Consider the following 18951-nt stretch of genomic DNA (forward strand, 5'->3'; position numbering starts at 1 on the left):
TGTTCAAAATGTCCAGCTTTATACCCCCAAAACATCGGACCATTTCATTGATTTGCTGTCAGCAAAACACTTAAGTTCAAATTTGATTGGATTTTGGTATCTGGGGCATAATTTAAACTGGCTGAATTTGAATTTGTTTTTGTTCCATAGCAATGCAACTCCAGCTATTTGTTTCAACCAAGTGTTAAATTGTTACCTTGTTCAGGACACTGTGCTTTCAGTCAGTCCTTACTAGCTTCCTCTCTCTTAAAGGTACAGTACACTTCTACACATTCATAACACAGATCAAGCAGCACAAGATTGGGCATTCACGAGGCACTGTGGGCCATTAGCAGCATCAGAATTGTATTAAATAACAATTTGTAACATCCTGGCTAAAATATACCCTACTCTGCCATTACAGTTAGTCTGGAGGACCCATCTTTATTCAGAGGAGTGCAGGAGGGCATTCCATGAGCAACATCAGACACACCTACAAATGAGATCACAACCAATGAAACTACAACATAGTACAACTCCCCTGCCATACAGTGGAAGCAGCATTTGATAATCAGAGCTAAGCAATCCTGTTTTGTAAATAAATTTAAAAATTCAAATCCAATCTAAGCTCTGTGGTCCTGCTACTGCATTCGTGAACAACTAAATCACAAACTGAAAGCGATGGCTCTACAAATATCCCCATAAGCATTTGCATCTATATTCAGCTGGAATTGTCTAGTGGCTAATCCAACTTGGACTCCTCCTGAGGACTCCGGCATCACAGATGCTAATCTTCAGTCAATTTTCTTCACTCTAAAAAGACACAGACCCTAACAACATTCCAGCAGCAATATCGAAGGCATGCTCTGGAATTAGCAATGCCCATTGGCACATACCCAGCCAATGGATTTGATTTATTGTAGTCACACATAACAAAGTACAGTGAAAAGTTTGTTTGCAAGAGTACAGACAGATCACAGCATACAAAGATATATCGATCATCAGACACTTAGAGCGAGGCATACAAGGTTACAACTGCACAGGAGGTGCACAAAGCAAGTTCCACATTATTTGAAGTTAGAGAGATCTGTCCTGCAGGGAAGAAGCTGTTCTTGAACCTGTTGGTGCATGTGTTCAAACTTCCGTATCTTCTGCCTGACAGAAGAGAGCATTACTGGGTTGGGAGGATTCTTTGTTGGCAGCCTTTCCACGGCAACAGGATGTGTAAATGGAGTCCATGGATGGGAGGTTGGCTTCTGTGATGGTCTGGGCTGTGCACACCACCCTCTGCAGTTTCTTATGGTCCGAGGCAGAGCAGCTGCTGTACCAGGTCATTATGCACCCAAATAGAATGCTTTCTGTGTGCATCTGTAAAAGTTGGTGAGTTCCTTATGGATGTGCCGACTTTCCGAAGCCTCCTAAGGAAGAGGTGGTGTTGTGCTTTCTTGACCATCACATCTACGTGGGAGGTCCATGATAGTTGTTGGTTATCGCCACTCCCACGAACTTGATGGTCTCAACCCCCTCCACCTCTTCTCGGTTGATATAGAGAGGGGTATGTCCTCCTCCTTTCTGCCTCAAGTCAATTATCAGTTCGTTTTTGTTTTTCCGATATTGAGAAAGAAATTGCACCACAACACTAAGCAGTCAATCTCACATATTCTGACTCATTGTTGTTTGACATTCGGCCTACCACAATCGTGTCCTCAGCAAACTTGTTGATGGTGTACATGTGGAATTTGGCTACACAGTTGTGGATGTACTGGGAGTTCAATAGGGGGCTGAGAACACATTCTTGCAGGGTGCCATTGTTGAGGATTATCATGGAGGAGATACAGTTTGCCGTCTGGGTCAGGATGCTGAGGATCCAGTTGCAGAGGACAGTGCTGAGGCCTAGGTCTCAGAGTTTGAAATTAGTCTGGCAGAGAGTATGGTGTTGAAAGTGAAGCTGTAGTCGATGAGTCGAAGCCTGATGTAGGTGTCCTTGTTATCCAGATATTTCAGGGATAAGTGCAGGGGTATGGAAATAGCATCCGTTGTGGGCCTGTTTCACCATTAGGCAAATCGGAGGGAATCGAGGCAGGCAAGGAGGCTCGAATTGATGTGGGTCATGATGAAGCACTCCATGATTATGGAGGTCAGACTCACTGGGCGATAGTTATTATGGCACTTTGTGTGTGTTTTCTTTGATACGGGATGATGGTGGTCTGATTGTAATTCTTAAAACACTCTGGATTGTTCAGCAAATCTTATTCAATCTCGGGAATCACATCTAAGGTTAGACATTGGGCTTAGACCTTTGCGAGTTGGTTGAATGCAATAAATGCTCTGCTGATTGGAATGTACTGTATTACAGATCTGTAAACAAGCTTGGTTAGCATAGCACTTTGTGTACTTTGGAATGCTGACCTCCATATCACAAGCACATTAAAACACAGGAGAAAGTACAGAAATGAGCTCCAAGGATGCTGCCAGAAGATGCAATTGTTAGAAAAGATTTATCATCTTTTTCTGAGGTATGACCAAAGGTAGGTCTTTGACTTAATGCGTGGGGTTTGACCAGTGGATAAGAAGAAATTGTTCCCTTTTCGCGGGATGAGTCCAGCAAAGCATGCATAACTACAAATAAGCCACAAACAGATGGAACACTGAATTTAGGAGGGATTTCACAAGAAGTCATTGTCTTGTGAACTCGCTGCCACATGCAGTGATTGGAGCAGAGTATTGACTCAATTAGGGTTAGCTGGAAAGGCACTTATGGAAGAAAAGGAAGGATGGGAAGATTTGATTTATTATTGTCACATGCACCTACATACAGTGAAAAATTTTGCATGGAGTACAGACAGATCATACCATGCAAAGTGCATTAGGGTAATAGAAGAGAAAAAGAATACCATGTTATGGTTGCAGAAAAGGTGCACAAAGAGCAAGATCAAAATTAATTTAAAATTTGAGAAGTCTATTCAGAAGCCTAATTACAGCAGGGAAGATGTTCTTGAATCTGTCAGTACGTATGTTTAAACTTTTGTATCTTCTGCCTGATGGAAGAGGTTATAACTGGAGTGGGAAGGGGTCTTTCATCATGTTGGCTGCCTTCTCAAGACAGCCAAAAATATAGATGCTGTCAATGGATGGAAGATTGGCTTGCATGATGGACTAGGCTATGGTCACAACTCTTTGTAGTTTCAATTAGAATAGGAAAAGGCATGGGTGGAATATAAGCACTGCTAGTTGGACTAAGTAGTCTGTTCCTATGCTGTCCTTTCTCTGTAATTTTAAGTGGTGTTTGCCAACAATGTACCTCAAAGCCTAATTTTCCAGCACTACTTTATGGAGTAGAGCTATACTGAACATAAATTGGATCAAAAAAATGGAAAGAACTGCAGGTGCTGGAAATCTGAAATAGAAATTGCTGGGAAAACTCAGCGGGCCTGGCAGCGTCTGTGGAGAGAAAGCTGAGTTAACATTTTGGCTCCAGTCACCCTTCTTCAGAACATATATTGGATCAATGTTGGAGTTTACTTTTAGTGCACAAAAAGATGGAAGAAGTTTTTCGAATTGGTCTACTTCTGTTACTTATATCATACAGGCATTGTGAAAGTATTGTGTTAGTGGAGTGCCGATGTTGTCTGGCTCTTTGGATGACTGGGATCAAGTAAGAATAGAGTGCTTCGATCAATAAAGTACAAGTCAGGGAACATTCACAGTAATTTAAAGAGTTGATGTATGTGCAATATAATTTGACAGCTGCCAAAGATGCATTCTTTTAATTTGGTGACTCGCACCAATTCCTGAAATATTTCCAGTCCCATGTATGTAAGCCAACATTTCACTTTCACCTTTGATTACGTTCTGTAAAAGTGTGCTAGTTTTTGGTACCTTCTATACATGGATGCATAAAACTCTCTGCTGCTCAACAGTTTCCAATCTTTGTTGAATCGAAAAGTTCCAATTTGTCCTTCTTTGAATCAGAGAGTGACCACCTCTCCAACATTGAATTCTGCTTTTTCCATTTACTCCATGTGTTCATGCCCCTGAGCAACCAGTCTTCTGCTCCCACCTGTCCTTTTGGTTTTGACAGTAACTTCTATAAAATGCACATCACCATTCTGTCATCCAGCTTGTCGATGTAATCTGAGACCCGATACAGATCCGGGAGAAATGCTACTAATCAAAGCATATTCCCTTCATGCCTGTTGCCAATCTCTTACCTCCCAGTCAGTTACCAGTTATAAGGTTACCTCCAATTCTGAGTTCACATCTGTCTAGTAACTTTTTTGTATAGAACCATTGTTAAATATGTTCTGAAAGTCCGTATACACAACACCAACAGACAGTTCTCTGTCTATCATATTGTCCATGATGTGGAGGTGCTGATGTTGGACTGGGGTGGACAATGTTAGAAATCTCAATGCTAGGTTATAGTCCAACAGGCTGTTTCACAAGTACTAACTTTTGGAGTATTGCTCCTTTGTCAGGTAGCCCTGGTGTCAGCTACATGATGAAGGAGCAGCCCTCCAAAAGCTTGTACTTTCAAATAAACCTGCTAGTCTATAAGCTGATGTGTGATTTTTAACCGTATTGTTCGTTCTTCTTTGCTCTCTCCATGCCGTAGTGTCGTATCAGGCGGAGAAGGCAGATGCTTGTCTGTTTCCACAGCTGACTTTTGCTGGCATAGGTCACCAGTTGGTGCCAGACACTATAGTTGAAGGGTACCGGCTCTTTGCAGCCTTATTGCCTGCCATAACCATATCTGAAGAATTTGTAAGTTGGTATTGAACCTGCCTATTAAAGTTATGAATGTTCTGTCTTTGGCCAACAAGTTTTGAAATGGGACTCAAAGCTGGAATACTTAGCGCAGAAGCAGAAATATTACCCATTGAACCCACAAGACCATCTTTGTCCACCATGTTAGTGACCTCAAAAAAAGTGAGGTTGTGACATTTTTTTCTGATCAGTGTATTCTCAACTAAGTGTATAGTAATTCTGTCTTAGATGATTGATTGATTACAAACATATTTCTATAAATAATATTGATCTGTCAAGCATTTACTCGAGCTACCCCTCCATTTTTAAAAAATGGGATGGAGTGACATTTGCAATTCTATTTAAGGAACAACAGTTCCTGAATTGAAATCATTGGAAAATTTTGATTCATGCATCTGGATATCCCCACTCGTTTCCCTTTAATAACAAGGAGGACAAACTATCAGATTTCTGAAGATTTGTCCATCCTAGTTCCCATTATTTTCTTCATTGACTTTTTAAATTAAAATATTGAATCTATTAAATTCCCATAAATAACTGTTAGTTGGCCATTTTCTCTGATGTGAAAACATGACAAATATTCACTAAACAAGTCGGTCATTGTTTATTTTACATTAAAGTGTTACCTGAATATGACTAATGGTACACCATCTTCTCGCCTCTGTCTTCCAGTTTGGTCATGAAAGCTTTAGTTTTGAGCACTAATATCTCCCTTATTGTTTGTTCATTTTCTATTCTTGGATGACTTATTGTTTTAATCTAGTTGCTTTATTACTGTTTTAATTTTGCAACAACTTTATTGAACCCAGTTAACACTGCACTAATTGTAGCTTCAAGGATAAAGGCCAGCAACCCAATTTATAATAATTTAATCATATTACGATTGGGAGGAAAAGTACTCCAGGAAAATATCATCCTTTTGAGAATTTCGAAACACTGGTTGCAGATAGTATTTTATCTCCATCCTGTATTTTATTTAAATTGTGTTGTTAATTTTATTATGGTATATATTCTCCTTCATTCTCTGAATTTGTACAGAATTTCACCATATGTTTTCTGTCGTACTTTAGAAAACATTAGAATACAAGTGGCTAGCCGTGTTGCACTGGGACAGTGGTATTCTTGGGGCTGTTGTTACTCTACTAGGTGGGACATGTTCATTTGTCTTAGACTGAAAAGGAGCTGTATTCAGAATTCTGTCTTAAATGGAGATTCCCAAGAAGACAACAGAAGCACTTCGAGGATTTTCAGAAAACATCCCTGAAGAGGTCAAACATGCCCACCAACATATTGGCAATTCTTGGCTGTGACTAACCAAAATGAAGAAGGTTCATTTGAGATGGTGCTGAACAGGTTGACAGACTTCACTGGTAATGTGCAGAGGTAAAATTAAGGCATTTGGAGACAGCCCACAGATCTTCAAACAACACAGCTATCTGACACACGAAGTGTACCAGCTCTTATCCACAACCCTGCGTGCTCACACATTGAACTGAATCAAACTGCAATGGAAATAATTTGCTTTTCTTTGCATGGTATTCTGCATTCCCAATATGGTATTATATTATGTCGGAGCACAGTAAAAGGGTTCTTGTTTGCCCTGGTGATTGTTAGCGTCCATAGCTCTGGTTCATCTCCATTATCACATATACCTCAATTACACTAAGGTTGCCAACAGTCTGGTTCAGCTTCAGACTGTTGCCAGGAGCAGGGATGAAATCTGTGGCTCAGGAGCAGAGTTTCTGGATGTTGGGCAAGCAGTCAGACAGTTTAGAGACAGCAGAGAGGTTGAGAAGTAGTAATGAGTTAAAGCTGGATATTGTCGAACCTGATACTGCCTTTTCAGATGCCAAAAGGCAGTATGTAAATGAGACACCGAAGGGCCAAGGGTAGATCCTTGAGGAACATCTGATGTTGTGATGCAGTTTCAGAGAGAAGCGTTTGCAGGTGATTTTTTTTTAAGCAATGCTGAGTCCTTTGACATACATAGCAAAGTCATCCATTACAACTCTTGTGCGCCTTCCACAGCTGAGTGGGAGATGTTAAAGTCATATTTCCAACAAAGCTTGTTATTGAAGGTGGGGTTAAGGTATTTTGAAATGTTTAACATGCTGAAGTCTTCGAGTAAGAACAAGATAAGCTGCAGTAAATTGATATTGTTATTCTGTGGTACTCTCCAACAACAACTACAGAAAGGGCTTGATGTTACCTGCTTTGCCTGCCTGTAGAGGTTTTCCAGTGATGCTACAATAACAACAGAGTGCTAAGCAAGCTTCATTTGTTTTCCTGAATATTCAAGTAGGAGGAAAAGATTTGAACATTTTGCAGCTCAGCACTGTTCTGGTTGCATTTTGCTAGGCGGCAGTGTTGTATTTATTTCAATCCCTTTTACCTCACAGCAACTGCAAACTGTTTATGCTGCATCCTCAACTTTCCATTTTATTGGTATGTGCTGAGGATTCCAAATGTGTCAGATGGAACGGATTACTTTTATTCATTACTGTGAATTGCTCATTATTGTATCCCTGGGTGAGCAGGAGTTGCAAGCAAGAGTATGCTGGATAGATTCCAGTAGCCAATTCCACTCAACAGACAGGATGTAAATGTAAGGAAGTTCCTGATATGTAGATTTTAGCTCCTGCATATATTTTGCTCCTTTCTCCCCTATTACTCCACAGGATCTCAAGGATCTGATTGGTACTTAAGGTCCTCATGTGACTGCATTTGACACTCTGCGTCAGCAGGGTGTTTGATGTCCCAGCTGATCCTGGTTTCCCTCCTTCCTTGCTGAGGTCAGCTTATTGAGCAAAAATTGGAGCTAGAGCTGGGACTTCCAACCAGGACAGTGAATGGTATCTGTATCCATCTCTGAAAGTTCAGTTTTAGATTAGATTAGATTAGATTACTTAGATTAGATTAGATTACTTACAGTGTGGAAACAGGCCCTTCGGCCCAACAAGTCCACACCGACCCGCCGAAGCGCAACCCACCCATACCCCTTACCTAACACTACGGGCAATTTAGCATGGCCATTTCACCTGACCTGCACATCTTTGGACTGTGGGAGGAAACCGGAGCACCCGGAGGAAACCCACGCAGACTCGGGGAGAACGTGCAAACTCCACACAGTCAGTCGCCTGAGGTGGGAATTGAACCCGGGTCTCTGGCACTGTGAGGCAGCAGTGCTAACCACTGTGCCACCGTGCTGCCCCGTTCAGAGTGAAATGTAATACATATGTGAATCAAGGTATTTTTGGGCTGTCAAAACCAAGGTAGTTCTTGGGTTCTTTGGTGGGGATAGTGTAGAGGGAGTTTTACTTGCAGTTTACTTTCAATTTAAAAGAATAGAGGAAATGACCCTGAATCTGGCCTTGTCTTGTCCCTATCCCAGAAGTGTTTGATGGGGCAGTGTAGACAGCTTTTATTGTCAGTTGAAAAGTGTACAAAGGTGTAGATTGGCCATAATGTGTGACCTTCCCATTAATGCAGGAATCAGTGTGCATTTGATCATTGTTTTCAGATTCTGGCTCTGTGCTCTATGTTCTGAAGAGAGGTACTATGAACGATAGTGTGTAAAAGATCAATAAAATAACTAATTTTATCCATTGCAATTGCATTTATATGTGTTGTCAAGTCTTTTTTTAAGATGGAGTTGAGATAAGTTTTCTTTCTCTGAAGGTCATTTGTTCTATGGGATTCTCTTAGAGTCATAGAGTTACGGAAACAGACACTTTGGTCCAACTCATCCATGCCAAACAGAGATCCTAAACTAATTTAGTCCCATTTGGCCCACATCTGTCTCAACCCTTCCTTCCTATTCATATACCAGTCCAGATGCCTTTTTAAATATTGTAATTTTACCAGCCTCCACCACTTTCTCTGCCAGCTCATTCCAAACATGCACTACCCATTGCATTGAAAATGTTGGCCCTTTTTAAATATTTTCCCTCTCACCCTAACCTATGCCCTCTAGTTCTGGGCTTCCCAAACACAGGGAAAAGGCCTTGTCTATTTACCCAATCAGAGTCCCTCATGAATTTATAAACCTCTATAAGGTCACCCCTTGCCTTCAATGCTGGAAAACAACCCCAGCCTATTTAGCCTCTCCCATTAAATCCAGCGAATGCAGCAGAGGCAATGCTGATGGAGTTTCTCTAACAGTCTGTTCTTTTCCTTGACTTGCGGACACCTTTGTCATGTGCTCCCTGCTGACTTGATGCAACCAACAGCATCCACATTCCACAGGTGAACTAAAATGAAATCCTAATCAGCGGTGCCCTTTTGAGAGACATAGTTTGCTGAAGTATGGGGAGTACTCAACGTATTTCTGGAATATTTGGCTGACCAGATCTGAGTTCTTTAGAGGAAATGGAGTAACATGGAATATACAAACCATTAGAATAAGTGGGGTTACTATGTTTGGGTTACTATATAGTGAATGAGCAGAAATATGGTATAATGTGGAAAAGTAAATAATACATTTTGGAAAGAAAAGGAACTATGGAACTATTCACTTTAGGGAAAGCACTGCAATGTGGATGAATGAGCTATAAACAAGTAATTTCTGAAAATGAGTTTTGGAAGCAAGCCGAAACATGGCAGTAACATTAGGCCTTTATAAATAGGGACCTAGACCACAGGAGTGAATAAGTATAGATCTAGATATTCGTATTGTTTTGGTGTTAAAACTTCATTGCTTTATTGAAACTGACAGCACTTTGGGAGACTACACCTGTGCAAACCAATGCAGAAATCCATAAGTTGCTGTCGGTGAGGGTGGGTTCCACTGTCTTGATTTGTAAAGATTCCCACAGTCAGCAATCTCCATTGCAATCATAGTCAGATGAAAGTCTCCATTTCTGTTTATCTTGCTGTAACACAACCACCTGATGAAAGAGCGGAGTTTCGGAAGCTAGTGCTTACACATAAACCTGTTGGACTATAGCCTGGTGTTGTGTGATATTTAACTTTAACTTGCTGCACAAGTCTTTGGAAAAATCTGCACCTTTATATTGAATGAAGTCTAAGTGGGCTTTTAATTAAATTTCAATGATTGTCCAAGTTCATTTTTGACCTGAATGTTAACTGTTTCTCATTACAGATGCTCCCTGACCTGCTGAGTATTTCTTGCACTACTTGTTTTTATTTCACATTTTCACAACAACAATATTTGTTTCTCCGTTTTTAAAAAGTATATATAATTTCTTTTAGCTTTCTTAATCCAATCATCATCATTTATTTCTCTACCTAAAATGTAAGATGAAATTGAACAAAAGTGATTTTACCTTCCTGGTTTCCTGTGTGATGGGAAGTTATGAGAAGAGATATGCAGCACTGGCACTCTCTCCAAAAAAAAGATTAAGGAGAGATTTGATAGTTTTTAAAAATTATTAAAAATTTGACAGTAAATAAACAAAGACTATATTCTGTCCTTCATGAGTTAGTGGTAAGTCAACATTTTAAAATGGTCTGAGAAGTTTTGGGAGTGTGGAATACTGTTTCTGTATTGAATGGTCCATGTAGAGAGAGCAGTGTATATTTTAAGAGAGAATTTGTATACATGTTTGAGGCAGAAGACAACAGTGAGTGACCAGTAGGATTAATTTTGGAGCTGGCACAGAGACAATGTGGTAAGTGGCCATTTGTCTCATTAGGAACATTGTACAGTTGCAAGGATTTGGGTCCATAAAAGGGTACTTTTGCCTGGCAGAGTTCTGAACACTTTGATTTGTGCTATAAGTACCCTGGATGATGAAAGCAAGTAGCACCAAGCTCTGTCTGTGTATATATCCTTCAATCTTTCAACTACTTGGTAACCACAGTGCTTTGGATGGTGATGATTTGCCTGTTTGAGGATCCTGATGAAGAGCTTATGATTGAAATATCGACTGTCCTGCTCCTCGGATGCTGCCTGACTGGCTGTGTTTTTCCAGCACCACACCTTTTGACTTTAAAGGAGCTGTATTTTAAAGCTCAAATTTAGGTTGTGTTTTAGCCCATGATCCTGACCTTTGGGCACTCTGTGTGGTAGCCATTGACAGGTTGAGGTAGCAAGCTGTGAAGGGTATCATTTAGACCTGACTGTCTGCCTGTCTTCTGTAATGACACCAAAGAGGGAGCACGCAGTGTCCACTGATGAGCTTGAGGCTTTCCATGATTCGTGGGTACAGCAGGTTCTGGCATGCAGCATTACCTTGGGACTGACACTTTAAGTAGTAAGTTTAGTTTGAAGCCACTTCAACCCCAAGGGCATCAATGTGGACTTCAACAGTTTCCTCATTTTCCCCTTTCCCCACCTCACCCCAGTTCCAAACTTCCAGCTCAGCACTGTCTCTATGACATGTCCTACCTGCCTATATTCTTTCCCACCTATCCACTCCACCCTCTCCACTCCCCCCGACCTATCACCTTAATCCCCTCCCCCACTCACCTATTGTACTCTGTGCTACTTTCTCCCCACCCCCACCCTCCTCTCACTTATCTCTCCACCTTTCAGGCTCTCTGCCTGTATTCCTGATGAAGGGCTTTTGCCCAAAACGTCGATTTTACTGCTCCTCTGATGTCTGCCTGAACTGCTGTGCTTTTCCAGCACCACTCTAATCTGGACTCTGGTTTCCAGCATCTGCAGTCATTGTTTTTACCAAGGTATTGGGGCTGTCAACTTGTTAATTTCACTCAAGTATAAATATCGACCTCTGGAACACAGGGTGTCAGCAGGTAGTTGATGGACAGACACGTGGTGCTGCCTTCGATAATTAAATCGACCATTGTGAAAAAAAATTGTCTAGCTTCATATTGTAACATCTGGCTTGAAATCTATTTAACAGAATGCTGGCTGATAAGAGATTGGATAAATGCACATGTGGAGGGGTTGGAGTACTGATGATGTTACTGGACCAGTAATCCAGAGCCCAGACTAATGTTCTGGGAACATGGGTTTGAATCCATTGTTCAATTTAAATTCTATTTTTAAAAAAAATTGGAATTTTTAAAAAAACAAATCCAATGGAAACCATGTAACTACTGTTGATTGTTGTAAAAACCCATCTGGTTTAGTAACATTCTTTAGGGACGGAAGTGCATTGTGCTTACCTGATCTAGTCTGCATGCGACTCCAGATTCTCGGAGTTGATTCTTAACGCCCTCTGGTTAATTGGAAGTGGGCAATAAATGTTTATTCACCAGCAACAACCACGCCCCAAGAATGAATAATAAAAATGAATTGCAAAAGTATTCAGGACAAAACAAAATGGTGAATACGTGGGTTTCCATTTCTACATACCTGCTGTATTGTATTTACCCAGTTATGAGAGGTTAAGGTCTAATAGCCTGCAAGCTTGTGTCCTGGTGGTTGTTACTTGGTTTACTTCATGAGTGGAAAGAAGGAACAGTGATTATATTTTCTGCTCTAATTTCACTGCAGTGTCAGCCAAAAATAATCCAGCATCTTCAGAATCAATCCCTTCACAGGGAGTGAAAGAGATTTAGACAAGCAAGTCGAAACAGACTGAAAAGAACCCACCACTTCTCGTTGGTACCATTTGGATTTCAGAAAAAACTAGGGAAAGCACTGAGAATATCAAGCATCTCTATGCCATTCTCCTTTAACGCCACAACTGCAATGTCAAGCAGGCAGAGCCATTTGAAATGAGTACACATTCAAGCTAAAGAAGTCAGGAGACATCAACAGATATGTAATTCTATTTGATAACAATTTGAAACTGTTTCCAAGTAAGAGTTTGATGTTGTTTTTAGAAGCATTGTATTGTCCACGGTTCATTTTTACCAGTCTATAACTACCTGATTTATTTGCCCAAGTGAATAGATTTCCAATTCAAGTCAATAATCTGAATATTGTGACACACATCCTTGCTCCAAGGAGAAGCACAGTTCAAACAAGTGCTTGTGTTGCATGTGGCTTTAGAGAGAAAGCTAGTTTCATTGTATAAAGCAGTGTCTGCCACCGGAAGCCTGTCTTTCAGTTCATTGGTTGTACCATTCACAGACACAATGTTGTTAGGGAGGGAGTTTCAAGATTTTAACTTGCCAACAATGAAGGCACAGTGATTTAGTTACAAGTCAGGATGGTGTGTGGCTTCAAGGGAACATGCAGGTGGCTGTGATTTCACATGCCTGCAGCTGAAGTTCTTCAAGGCAATAGAGGTTGCAGCCTTGAAAGGTGATAAGCTCTGTCCAATATCTCGCCATCTTTGTATACTAACAGGGTGTGAATCCTTGAGTTATTTCTGTCTGCTAAGTCTGTGCTTTAATAGGCTGGTTTGGGGTTATAATGGAATGTGGACTATTTCGGAGTTGGAACAGAGCTGTGTATAATGATGACCGTGAAAATTATTCTGAAATTTTGTTGTTTTAATTCCTTTTTCAGGATCAAGGAAGTGTATTAGCCATGTTGACTTTAGCGAAAAAACTGAAGCGTGAAGAGGGCATGAAAGGGAGAGGCAACACAAATCCAGGGACGGACTCATCCCGTCGTGTATCCATTAGAGATAAGCTGCTCATCAAAGGTGCATGATTCATCTCTACTGCTGATAGTTCATGATCTCTCACATAGCCTATGACTAAACCAACAGCAAGTCACACATTAGTAAGTGTGAGATAAAGTGACTAACAAGTTGTAACTCCAGAGAGTTTGTGAGTCGTATTAAATAGATGATGATGTGAATATCCTTGTGAATCTGCTGTTTCAAGTATTTTCTATGATGCTGTGGTTTTGTGAATGTTCTTATTCCTATGGATTCTTTTGGTCGTACAGTTAATGCGGCAGAGAAGTTCTGTGTGCGGGTGTCTGTTGCGTTTCTGAAAATATTCATGAATTATTTTTTGCAGTGAGCGGCTGAGAATGAAAACAATGAGTCAAGACTCCTAGTTTGTGTTGTATGCATTGACCTCTGATCTCTGTTAGGAAGAGAACATGATCAATCCAGCTTTGATCTCTAGCCAGCGACTGCCACTAAAGTGTATGTTGTCATTGATGACTCTGGTGAATAAATACCCTATAAGTACTAACTGCCAAAGACAACACCATGGTCATGTACCGTTTCTAATCCCCCACCTTAGTTAAGTACCACTGCCTGCCTGTGGTGAGTACCTTGGACAGGCACCTGGACAGTTCCTGGTATCATGAACGTTGCTTACAGAAAGAATTCTGCTGTCCTTATCTGTATGGCTAGATGTGATTCTAGGCCCAGAGAAAGGTAGTTGACTTGTAACTGCGCCCGAACTGAATGGCTTACTGGACAATTAAGGAAGAAATGCTTGCCTTGCTCACAAAATCCCTGGCCCAAGAAAGAATAAAGTACCATTGCTTACCTGAGCTACCCACTTGGGACAGATCCCAGCCGCTGATCTGTCCACCTGGGATGGCTACCAGCTCTGAGATAAATAACAGATGTTGAGGCTCCAGCTAGGAGAGGGAAGGAGAACAATTGGCCTGAGAAAACCCTATAGTCAGGCTTCTGTTTGTAAATTTGAGCGGTGTTCCATGATCAGTTTCATAAACCTAATCCTATGTTCATTAAGAACAAGAGTCTGTTACGCCACTGGGTAAACCTTCTTGCTTACTTTAAACCAGTAACACAGAAAAGATTTATCCCACGCAGCAATCTGAAAATTCGAGAGGCCAAGCACTATTTGAAGTAAAACCTAACAACTTTATTTCTTAAAGTATAACAGAGAATAATTAACTGACAACTATTTACAACTTTCTCTAACCTATCTTTTACTTTCCCTTCTATAATACCAGTCGGATAAACCCTGCCCCTCCCGGGCAACCCGGCTAATCTAGCTTTCAGCCAGGTATTACTCTGTTACCTTATTGAGAACACTTGGTGCTGTGTCAGGTAGTTCTGCTAGCTTTTAACTCTTAAAGGTACAGTTCACCCACATCTTCATAAAAGTCGAACATTTGGCCTTCAAACCAGCTCTAGTATTTAAAAAATCACTAGTGATTGGGTTCTGGTCCATTCTCCACTTTCCAGTCTGCCGTTCCATAACCCTTCACTCCATTGTCTATCAATACTCCAACTTAGTTTTGAATAAAAAAAAAAGCCTTTATTAATTTCAGGGGAAGAGACTTCCGCAGACTAGCAACACTCTGAGAGGGGGAGAAAACTTTATCTCTGTCTTAAATATATTTACCAATGGAACAGCTACTACCCTCTTGAGTGGAAATTTTCTAGCATTGAACCTATTGGGGAAAGAAATTTCTCCAAAACTGTTGGCCTCGTATTCTGAGCTGGTACTCCTGTATTCTAGAATCTACCTTATCAAACCCTTTCAGAAGCTTGAAAGTTTCACTTACAAAATAAAGACCCAATTTGCTCAGCCTCTCAAAGGAAAATCCTCTCATTCCAGGGAACAATGTTGAAACTAAGTGTAAGCCTTCTCAGAAGCTAGCTTGACACAGCACTGTTGCTTTGGTAATCTTTCAGTAATTATCTAATCTATCTCGCAATGCTGTAATTGCTTTAGCTTCAATTATCACTTGTTCCAAAAATTTGACATTCCAAATAATCTGTTTGGAGAAGCTCCTTTTTTGATCCAGTCTTTCTGTATTTTTAGCCTGAGATTGTGGCCTTGTGTTACTGATTTCCCAAGTGGAACAAATTTGCCTTCGTTAGTTTTTGTCTTTTTTTTTTTAACTTGATGCAAATTCCCTGTCCTTATCAGTTGGAGAGTGTTCAGTATACTCTGTATACTCTCATATTAAATCTTTAAAGGACAAGTGGGCGGCACGGTGGCCCAGTGGTTAGCACTGCTGCCTCACAGCGCCTGTAGACCCGGGTTCAATTCCCGACTCAGGCGACTGGCTGTGTGGAGTTTGCACATTCTCCCCGTGTCTGCGTGGGTTTCCTCCGGGTGCTCCGGTTTCCTCCCACAGTCCAAAGATGTGCGGGTTAGGTGAATTGGCCATGCTAAATTGCCCGTAGTGTTAGGTTAAAGGGGTGGATGTAGGGGTATGGGTGGGTTGCGCTTCGGCGGGTCGGTGTGGACTTGTTGGGCCGAAGGGCCTGTTTCCACACTGTAAGTAATCTAATCTAATCTAAAAAAAAAAGTGTAATAAACAATGATGCTTTGCTGTATGGCTCAAATAATCAAAGTGAGATAGCTTTCCAGATTCAGGCAGCATCCAAGGAGCAGGAGAATCTTTACTCACTGAAATCCTCACAGAGGGAGGATGAGAGCTTCTTCAGCTCTGATCTCCAGCATCTGCAGTCCTCACTTTCTCCTAGTTGATTTTAACCTACTGCGAATCCTCTTGCAAGGATGCCTTCCTTGAAGAAGCTCTCTTCCTCCCTCTACAAGGATTTCAGTGAGTAAAGGTTCTCCTGCTCCTTGGATGCTGCCTGACCTGCTGCGCTTTTTCAGCAACACATTTTTCAGCTCCGATCTCCAGCATCTGCAGTCCTCACTTTCTCCTAGCTTTCCAGATTGTCCTGTTTGTGTTGATGGTTTTGATATTAGCAGAAGTCTCGCTAATATTCTCTATGTTCTGTCACATCCATTTATTAAAGCACATTTTTAGATTTAAAGGAGCAATTGATAGATAAGGAGATGGTTGGAACACAGTCTTTATTCAAAGTCCCTTCTTCATCTTTGGCCTTGGCTTAGTGATAGTACATCACTGAATTACATGGTTGTGTGTTCAAGCACAATATTAAGGCTGACAGTTCAGTGCAGTACTGAAGATTTAGCATACTCACAGTTAGTATCATCCAAATGAGTTTCGATCAGGATAAGAATAGTGAGCAGCAATAATCATATTACCAGAATTGGGAGATCACTGTTGTTGGGGAAAAATGGAAGAAAACTGAAGAATTCGAGATGTCCTGATAATTCTGAGTGGATTGAACTGGTTAGATGTAGAGAAAATATTTCCGCTTGTTGGAGGATGTGACACAAAGGGCCACATGTAACTTCTAATAAGTCCAGTCATTAGACTTATTAGACATTTCTTTACTCCAAATGAGGAAGTCAATATCTAGGGAGAGTTGAGGAAAATCATTTTGGTACTTTGAAAAGGGAAATAAATGAGTAGTTAGAGTTGGAGATGTACAGCACAGTAACACACCCTTCAGTCCAACTCATCCATGCAGACCAGATATCCCAACCCAATCTAATCCCACCTGCCAGCACCCGGCCCATATCCCTCCAAACCATTCCTATTCATATAGCCATCCAGATGCCTTTTAAATTTGCAATTGTACTAGACTCCACCACTTCCTCAGCCCATTCCATATATGCACCACCCTCTGTGTGAAAATTTGTCCCTTAGGTCTCTTTTATACCTTCCCCCCTCAACCTATGCCATCCAGTTCTGGACTCCCCCATCCCAGGGAAAAAGACCTTGTCTACTTACCTCATGATTTTTTAAACCTCTGAGGTCACCCTCAGTCTCCAACTCTCCAGGGAAAACAGCCCTGGTCTATTCAACCTCTCCCTATAGCTCAAATTGTCCAATCCTGGCAACATCCTTGTAAATCTTTTCTGAAACCTTTCAAGTTTCACAACATCCTTCCTATAACAGGGAGACCTGAATTGCACACAATATTCCAAAAGTGGCCTAACCAATGTCCTGTACAGCCATAACATGACCTCCCAACTCCTGTACTCAATACTCTGAACAATAAAGGAAAGCATACCAAACGCCGCCTTCACCACCCTATCTACCTGTGACATCACTTTTCAAGGAACTATGAACTTGCACTCCAAGGTCTCTGTTCAGCAACACTCCCTAGGACCATACCATTAAGTGTATAAGTCCTGCTAAGATTTGCCTTTCTAAAATGGAGCACCTCGCACTTATCTAAGTTAAACTCCATCTGCCACTTCTCAGCCCATTGGCCCATCTGGTCAAGATCCTGTTGCAATCTGAGGTAACCCTCTTTGCTGTCCACTACACCTCCAATTTTGGTACCATCTGCAAACTTACTAACTGTACCTCTTACGCTCACATCAAAATCATTTATGTAAATGATGAAAAATAGTGAACCCAGCACCAATCCTTGTGGCACTCCACTGGTCACAGGCCTCCAGTCTGAAAAATTACCCTCCACCACCATCCTCTGTCTTCTACCTTTGAGCCAGTTCCGTATCCAAATGGCTAGTTCTCTTTGTTTTCCGTGAGATCTAACCTTGCTAACCAGTCTCCCATGGGAAACCTTAACAAATGCCTTACTGAAGTCCATATAGATCACATCTACCGCTCTGCCCTCATCAATCCTCTGTTACTCCTTCAGAAAACTCAATCAAGTTTGTGAGACATGATTTCCCACGCACAAAACCATGTTGACTATCCCTAAAGATGAGAGAAAAGGAAAAAGAGAGATCTGTTGAGAGACTGAGTTGACTTCGCTAAAATGGGAGATGACTTGTGCCAGCACTGACTAGTTGGCCAGAATGGCTGTACATTTATACATAAATTGATGAACAACAGGGAGTTCTTCTAGTGACTTTGCTGACAGTAATTCCATCACGAAAAGAGATCGGGTCATATGCCACATTTCTGTTTGTGGGGCTTTTCTGTGCATACTTTGGCTGCCTTGTTTCCAATATGACAATGATGACAGCACTTGACATTGTCTGAGAGGCCATTTTGATATAAACCTGAGGTAGTGAAACTTTCTTTTATTGTTTTATTTAGTTGTCTGGAGGTATGCCTCTTGTATTCACCCTAACTGACCTCCCCTCACCACACTGTCATGAGGTAGAAATGATACTTCGTGGTACAGAGTTCCTCTTTTTAGTTCCTAGTTATATCACTGAACAAGAATACTGAATCATGAAGAAACCATAGCTTCCTCCTGTAGATCATTATCCAGTGACCTCTGCTGAATTGAATGTAAAAGTTGAGGAAGTGTACATCTTTAAAAGTCTCCCGTTTCAGACTTGCATGGTGAGAGCCCGTGCAACCACCCCTGGGGTGGGTGGGGAGTTTAGAATCAGAAGGCAAAAGCAGTGGGAATCTTGAGACCTCAAAGCATTTCTCTGATCATTTGGGTTTAGAATTGTTTATGGTATTAGCACTCTTGGGGAAAAAAAAATTCATCCATGAGCCAAAATAAAGAAAAACTAAGCTGCTTACGTGTCCATCTGTCACAACTCTACTTTGCATCGCTTATGGATAAGTTATGAGAAAAGGCACCACAGCGTGGCTGTGTTGGAAATACTGAATGGAATATTGTC

The 18951-nt window shown here is 41.1% G+C and overlaps 1 protein-coding gene across 5 annotated transcripts in view; it reads left to right on the top strand.

Annotated features, from left to right (window-relative positions):
* ube2f (ubiquitin-conjugating enzyme E2F (putative)) overlaps window positions 1–18951 on the top strand; it is a 123648-nt gene that overhangs the window by 16605 nt on the left and 88092 nt on the right. For 3 of the 5 annotated variants that reach the window (XM_043693164.2, XM_087988816.1, XM_087988817.1), the window contains exon 2: window positions 13133–13271. In XM_043693164.2, the coding sequence (XP_043549099.1) occupies window positions 13154–13271 (118 nt within the window). In that variant the 5' untranslated portion in view covers window positions 13133–13153. Of the gene's footprint in view, window positions 1–12169; window positions 12478–13132; window positions 13272–18951 lie in introns of all 5 variants that reach the window. The other 2 variants (XM_043693166.2, XM_043693165.2) reach the window with 2 other exon arrangements.

This window comes from Chiloscyllium plagiosum, unplaced genomic scaffold, assembly GCF_037043375.1.
Source record: "Chiloscyllium plagiosum isolate Xiang-an unplaced genomic scaffold, Cpla_swu_hap1 HiC_scaffold_7, whole genome shotgun sequence".
Taxonomy (NCBI): domain Eukaryota; kingdom Metazoa; phylum Chordata; class Chondrichthyes; order Orectolobiformes; family Hemiscylliidae; genus Chiloscyllium; species Chiloscyllium plagiosum.